The following is a 7,500-nucleotide window of genomic DNA, read 5'->3' as shown; positions in this document are numbered from 1 at the left end:
ATCTATATGAATAATTTTTTAAAAAGCATGGCTCAGTGGTTACCCCCCCACACCCCGTCCCTCCTCCCTGACTTCGCTCTGACTGCCTCTCCCAAGGCGCAATGCATTGTGGGGCGATTCCGGTGTGCGCGCTCTGCATTCTGGGAAATGACCCGCCTGGGGTCCCCCAGCCTGTGGCGCAATGCATTGTGGGGCGATTCCACCCTGTGCGCGCTCTGCACTCTGGGAAATGACTCGCCCAGGGGGTCCCACAGCCTGTGGCGCAATGCATTGTGGGGAGACCTCCCTGTGCGCGCTCTGCATTCTGGGGGATGACCCGCCCCAGAGTGTCCCCCAGCCCGTGGCGCAATGCATTGTGGGGAGATTCCCTCTGGGCGCGCTCTGCATTCTGGGAAATGACCCGCCCGGGGTCACCCAGCCTGTGGTGCAATGCATTGTGGGGAGATTCACCTTGTGCACGCTCTGCATTCTGGGGAATGACCCGCCCGGGGGTGCCCCAGCCCGTGGTCCAATGCATTGTGGGGAGGCCCCCCTGTGCGCGCTCTGCATTCTGGGGAATGACCCGCCTGGGGTCCCCTAGCCGGTGGCGCAATGCATTGTGGGGAGACCCCCCTGTGCCTGTGCGCGCTCTGCATTCTGGGGAATGACCCGCCCGGGGTCACCCAGCCCGTGGCACAATGCATTGTGGGGAGATTCCCCCTGTGCGCGCTCTGCATTCTGGGGAATGACCCGCCCCAGGGGGTCCCCCAGTCTGTGACGCAATGCATTGTGGGGAGGCCCCCCTGTGCCTGTGCGTGCTCTGCATTCTGGGGGATGACCCGCCCCAGGGGGTGCCCCAGCCCGTGGCACAATGCATTGCGGGCAGACCCCCCTGTGCGCGCTCTGCATTCTGGGGAATGACCCGCCCGGGGGTCCCCCAGCCTATGGCGCAATGCATTGTGGGGAAATTCCTCTGTTCTCCATGTTAAGTCCCCTCCAACCCCCACTGCCCTCCTGGCCCCCATCAGACCGGCACTGACTTCCCAAGACAGCCGAGGGCGGTGGTGCTTTCTCAGGCTTTTATGGAACCCGGGACCTTGTGGTTTTGATTAAACTGTGGAGTTAGCTGAGAAAAAAGAAAATAAAAAATAAAAATAAAAATAAAAATAAAAATAAAGAGGAAATGAGAAACAGATGTGTCTGGTTTTGTTAAAAACAAACAAAATAAAACAGATATTTGTGCCCTGGCCGGTGTGGCTCAGTGGGCAGAGCGTCGGTCGGCCTGCTGGACGGAAGGGTCCCGGGTTCGATTCCATCCGGTCAAGGGCATGGACCTGGGTGGCCGAGGGCACATCCCCAGTGGGGGGCGTGCAGGAGGCGGCGGATGGATGTTTCTCTCTCTCATCATCGATGTTTCTAGCTCTCTCTATCCCTCTCCCTTCCTCTCTGTGGGGAAAAAAAAAAAATCAATAAAATATAACAATAAAATATAGATATTTGCATTTCTATCAAAGAGGGACGGAGAGAGAAACATCCATGAGGAGAGAGAATCACGGACCGGCTGCTGCCCCCTGCACGCCCCCTACTGGTTGGGGGCATGGAGCCCGCCACCCGGGGGCCTGTGTGCCCTTGACCTGGTGGAATCGAACCCGGGACCCTTCCGTCCAGCAGGCCGACGCTCTATCCGCTGAGCCACACCGGCCAGGGCTCATTTCATTTAAAAAAATATATATATATATTTATATTTTTATTGATTTGAGAGAAGAAGGGAGAGAGAGAGGAGAGAGAGAGAGAGAGAGAGAGAGAGATAGAGAGAGAGAGAGAGAAACATCCACGAGGAGAGAGAATCATGGACCAGCCGCCTCCTGCACGCCCTTCCACTGGGGATGTGCCCTCAGCCACCACCAAGGTCCATGCCCTTGACCTGGGAATCGAACCCGGGACCCTTCCCGTCCAGCAGGCCGACGCTCTAACCACTGAGCCACACCGGCCGGGGCCGGGTCCAGAGGGAAGGGGGGAAGGAGGAGGGTAGGGAGAGAGGGTTATACCCTTAGCTGAGGTGGAGGAAACTGGGGGTTCAGGATCGGAAACCGGGAACCAAGGCTGTTGCAAGACTGACCCCCCCCAACCCCTGTGTGTGTGTGTGTCTGTGTGTGTGTCTGTGTGTGTCTGTGTGTGTGTGTCTGTGTGTGTGTCTGTGTGTGTGTGTGTGTGTGTCTGTGTGTGTCTGTGTGTGTGTGTGTGTGTGTGTGTGTGTCTGTGTGTGTGTGTGTGTGTGTGTGTGTGTGTGTGTCTGTGTCTGATCTCTCCCCACAGCTCAAGGCGACTTCGATTTGGCAGACGCTCTGGACGACCCAGGTGGGTGCCCGGATTTTGCCCCCGCCCCCCCCCCGGGAGGCAGGGCGGGGTGGGGTGGGGAGGTGAGAGGGTGCAGGGCGGGGGGGGGGGGGGCTTGATTCTGAAAAGATTGGGGTGCGGGCGGGCGGGGGGGGGGTCCCCTGAGAACGTGTCTCGGTCAAGATCATCTTTTTATAAAAATATATATATTTTTTATTGATTTTTTTTTTTTTTACAGAACGGAAGGGAGAGGGAGAGACAGAGAGAGAGAGAGAGAGAAACATCCACCAGCTGCCTCCTGCACGCCCCCTGCTGGGGATGTGCCCTCAGCCGCCAAGGTCCATGCCCTTGACCGGGAATCGAACCCGGGACCTTTCCGTCCACAGGCCGACGCTCTATCCACTGAGCCAAACTGGCCAGGGCTGAATTTTTTTCTTTTTTTTAAAAAAAGAGATAATGGAATGGAGGCCCGACCGGTGTGGCTCAGTGGGTAGAGCGCCGGCCTGCGGACGGAAGGGTCCCGGGTTCGATTCCATCCGGTCAAGGGCATGGGCCTTGGTGGTGGTTGAGGGCACATCCCCAGTGGGGGCGTGCAGGAGGCAGCTGATGGATGATTCTCAGTCTCTCTCCCTCTCCCTTCCTCTCTGCGAAAAAGAAATCAATAAAATATAGATTTTTTTTTTAAAAAAATAAAAATTAATAAAAAAGAGAGAGAAAATCAGAGGGAGAGAGGAAGGGAGAAAAGAGAGAGAGAGAATCAATAATGAGAGAGAATCATGGACCGGCTGCCTCCTGCACGCCCCCTCCTGGTTGGGGATGGAACCCACAACCCGGGGCCTGTGCCCTTGACCGGGACTCGAACCCGGGACCTCCTGGGTGCCGTCATCCTTTATAAATAAAGAGGGAACCGCACTCTGTCCTCGATGCTGATGGAGGCTGTGTTCTCTCTTCACAGATCCGACCAAGAAGCCGAACGCAGGTGAGGGGGCCCGGGCCTGGCCCGCCTGGGCCTCTGCCCTCCAGCTGGGGTGTGGGGCCGGGGGTGTGTGCTTCCGGCGGGAGCGTCTGCCCCTGGTGGTCAGTGCGCGGCATAGCGACCGGTCGGCCGGTCGGCTGTCTGCCCCCTGGTGGTCAGTGCGCGTCGTAGCGACCGGTCGGCCGGTCGGCTGTCTGCCCCCTGGTGGTCAGTGCGCGTCATGGCGACCGGTCGGCCGGTCGGCTGTCTGCCCCCTGGTGGTCAGTGCACGTCATAGCGACCGGTCGGCCGGTCGGCTGTCTGCCCCCTGGTGGCCAGTGCACGACATAACGACAGGTCGGCTGGTTCGACGGCATGCCCTCTGGTGGTCAGTGTGCATTATTGCAATCTGTTGAGGGACATTAGCATATCATTAGCATATCATTAGCATATCATCAGCATGTCATCAGCATGTCATTAGCATACTGGAAGCCTGGTGCACAAAATTCACCCTGTGGGTGTGGTAGGGGGGGAGGGTGTGTCCCTCAGCCCGGCCTGCAGCCTCTCCCATCGGGGGCCCTGGAGGGCGGTCGGACGTCCCTCTCTCAATTCAGGACGGCTGGCCCCCAACTGCCCTCCCCTGCAGGCCTGGTCGCCCCTAACTGCCCTCCCCTGCAGGCCTGGACCCCCCTAACTGCCCTCCCCTGCAGGCCTGGTCGCCCCTAACTGCCCTCCCCTGCAGGCCTGGTCCCCCCTAACTGCCCTCCCCTGCAGGCCTGGTCGCCCCTAACTGCCCTCCCCTGCAGGCCTGGTCGCCCCTAACTGCCCTCCCCTGCAGGCCTGGTCGCCCCTAACTGCCCTCCCCTGCAGGCCTGGTCGCCCCTAACTGCCCTCCCCTGCAGGCCTGATAAGCCCACAACTGCCCTCCCCTGCAGGCCTGGTCCCCCCTAACTGCCCTCCCCTGCAGGCCCGGTCTCCCTTCCTCTCTGTGTAAAAAAAAAAATATCAATAAAATATATTTAAAAAGTAAAATGAAATAAAATGATAAATAAGAACCCGGTGTCTCTTTCTCCGCAGACATCTTCCCGAAGCCGCGGCCCCCGTACCCCCCGCAGCCCGGAAGTCCTGATAACACTGGGAGTAAGAGTCCACCTCCTTCCTTCCTTCCTTCCTTCCTGTCCGCCCCCTGGTGGTCAGCGCACGTCATAGCGACCGGTCGGCCGGTCGACTGTCTTTCTTTCTTTTTTTTTTTTCCTTTTTTTTTCCTCTTTTTAAAGAAATATATTTTTTGCTAGAGGCCCGGTGCATGAATTCCTGCACCCGTGGGGTCCCCCGGCCCGGCCTGCAGGGGCCTCGGGGCCGACACCGGCTCTCCGACGCCCCCCGAGGGGTCCCGGAGGGAGAGAGGGCACAGGCAGGGCCGAGGGGCCCCCCCGGGGCAGGATCGGGGCCGGGGAGGGACGGGAGGTGGGCCGGCCGGGGAGGGACCGAGGGGGGCTCCAGGGCGTGTCCGGCCCGTCTCGCTCAGTCCCCATCGGCCGGACCCCAGCAGCAAGCTGGCCTGCTGGTCGGAGCGTCTGCCCCCTGGTGGTCAGTGCACGTCACAGCGACCGGTTGGCCGGTCGACTGTCCGCCCCCTGGTGGTCAGTGCACGTCATAGCGACTGGTCGGCCGGTCGGCCGTCTGCCCCCTGGTGGTCAGTGCACGTCATAGCGACCGGTCGGCCGGTCGGCTGTCTGCCCCCTGGTGGTCAGTGCATGTCACAGCGACTGGTCAACCAGTCAACTGTCTGCCCCCTGGTGGTCAGTGCACGTCATAGCGACCGGTCGGCCGGTCGGCTGTCTGCCCCCTGGTGGTCAGTGCACGTCATAGCGAGTGGCTGACTGGCCTTAACATATCATTAGCATATCATTAGCATACGACGCTGTGATTGGATGAACAGATGACTGGGCACTTAGCACCTTAGGCTTTTATCCTATAGGATGGATGTCAGAGAGGAAGGGAGAGGGAGAGAAACATCCACGAGGAGAGAGAATCGGGGGCCGGCCGCCTCCCGCACGCCCCCTGCTGGCTGGGGATGGAATTGCACGTACCCCGGGCGGCTGTGTTTTGTGCGATCGGTTCCCGGTTGGCGGGGCCCTTAGCTCTCTCCCTCCCCCTCGGTGTCTCCCCCACAGACATCTACCCGCGGCCCCGGCCACCGCCCCCTCGCCCCGCACCTGGCTACCCGGACGGCGGAGGTAAGAAGTGGGACTTATTGGGGCTCCGTCCATTTTTATTTTAATTATATTTCTTTTTTTTTTTTTTAAAAAAATATATATATTATGTCCCTGGCTGGTGTGGCTCAGTGGGTAGAGCGTCGGCCTGCGGACGGAAGGGCCCCGGGTTCGATTCCCGGTCAAGGGCATGGGCCTCGGTGGCTGAGGGCACATCCCCAGTGGGGGGCGTGCAAGAGGCAGCTGATGGATGATTCTCTCTCCTCATCGATGTTTCTCTCTCTCTCTCTCTCTCTCTCTCTCTCTCTTTCTTTCTCTCTTCCTCTCTCTCTTTCTGTCTCTCTATCTCTCTCTTCCTCTCTTTCTCTCACACTCTCTCTCTTTCTCTCTCTTCCTCTCTCTCTCCCTCTCTCTCTCTTCCTTTCTTTCTCTCACTCTCTCTTTCTCTCTCTTCCTCTCTCTCTCTCACTCTATCTCTTCTCTCTCTCTCTCTCTCTCTCTCTCTCTCTCTCTCTCTCTCTCTTCTTCTCCCTTCCTTTCTAAAATCAATAGAGAAATAGGTTTTTAAAAATTGTTCAGCCCTAGGTGGTGTGGCTCAGTGGACAGAGCGTCGGCCTGCGGACTGAAAGGTCCCGGGTTCGATTCCCGGCCAAGGGCATGGACCTCGGTGGCTGAGGGCACATCCCCAGTGGGGGGCGTGCAGGAGGCGGCTGGTCCAGGATTCTCTCTCGAATCACGGATGTTTCCGACTCTCTCTCCTTCCTCTTCCTTCCCTAGAATCAATAATATATATATTTAAAATATTTATATATACATTTAAAATACATATATATTAATATATATATATATATAATTAAAAATACATATATTATTGATTTTTTTTTTTTTACTGAGAAGAAGGGAGAGGGAGAGAGAGTTGAAAGCATCGATGATGAGAGAGAAACATCCATCAGCCGCCTCCTGCACGCCCCCCACTGGGGATGTGCCCTCAGCCACCAAGGTCCATGCCCTTGACCTGGAATCGAACCCGGGACCCTTCCATCCGCAGGCCGACGCTCTACCCACTGAGCCAAGCCAGGTAGAGCTATCTATCTATCTATCTATCTATCTATTTTTTGTTGTTTTCATTTAAATTTTTTTACATGCAAAAACATTTAACATTTCAAGGAGAACGATTTTAAATAGAACAATGTGATATTCGATGGATATTGATATTCCAAGAAAAATTAGTTTAAATGTAATAATGTCATATGCAATGAGCATCAATATTCCATAAAAAAAAATCTATCTTAAATATAACGATGTTCCATGGAATCAACATTAATGCCTCCAGCCCCTTGGATTCTATTTAAAAAGAAAGAAAGAAAGAAAGAAAGAAAGGAAAAAGAAAGAAAGAAAGAAAAAAGCAGAGGAGAAAGGGTTGGTGACATTGGCCTTTAGGTGGGTACATTTTACAGCAACTCAACAACCGTTAAAAGCAAACACCTCCCCAGGCAAAAGCCGTGGGCCGCTGGCTGCTATGCTGAGGCCGTCTAGAAGCTTCCGGAAGCTTCCGGAACGTGCTGGAAGGTTCTAGAAGCTTCCGGCAAGTTCCTGGTGGAGTTTCGCTGCCACACACACACACACACACACACTCCTCTCGCCCAGTAGGGGTCACTCAGAGCAAGGAGGCCACAGCTCCCTCGTTAGAAAGCAACACCGAACACCTAACAGGATTCATTCAAAAAAAAAAAAAAAATAGAAAGAAAAAAGCAGAGGAGAAAGGGGTGGTGACATTGGCCTTTAGGTGGATACATTTTACAGCAACTCAACAACCCTTAAAAGCAAACACCTCCCCAGGCTAAAGCAGTGGGCCCTCAGAGAGTCCAGAAGCTTCCGGAAGCTTTCAGAACGTGCTGGAAGGTTCTAGAAGCTTCCGGCAAGTTCCTGGTGGACTTTCGCTGCACACACACACACCCCTCTCGCCCAGTAGGGGTCTTTAAGAGCAAGGAGGCCGCAGCTCCCTTGTTAGAA

The 7,500-nt window shown here is 55.9% G+C and overlaps 1 protein-coding gene across 9 annotated transcripts in view; it reads left to right on the top strand.

Annotated features, from left to right (window-relative positions):
- XG (Xg glycoprotein (Xg blood group)) overlaps positions 1-7,500 on the top strand; it is a 31,538-nt gene that overhangs the window by 8,437 nt on the left and 15,601 nt on the right. For 6 of the 9 annotated variants that reach the window (XM_084907483.1, XM_084907481.1, XM_084907480.1 and 3 more), the window contains exons 2-5: positions 2,296-2,337; positions 3,272-3,295; positions 4,349-4,411; positions 5,449-5,511. In XM_084907483.1, the coding sequence (XP_084763609.1) occupies positions 2,296-2,337; positions 3,272-3,295; positions 4,349-4,411; positions 5,449-5,511 (192 nt within the window). The remainder of the gene's footprint in view (positions 1-2,295; positions 2,338-3,271; positions 3,296-4,348; positions 4,412-5,448; positions 5,512-7,500) is intronic. The other 3 variants (XM_084907482.1, XM_084907484.1, XM_084907479.1) reach the window with 1 other exon arrangement.

The sequence above is a fragment of the Pipistrellus hanaki genome (genome assembly GCF_964339955.1).
Source record: "Pipistrellus hanaki genome assembly, contig: scaffold_114, whole genome shotgun sequence".
Classification (NCBI taxonomy): Eukaryota; Metazoa; Chordata; class Mammalia; order Chiroptera; family Vespertilionidae; genus Pipistrellus; species Pipistrellus hanaki.
The sequence above is the reverse complement of the archived record's forward strand: the minus strand, read 5'-3'. Positions and strand labels throughout refer to the sequence as shown.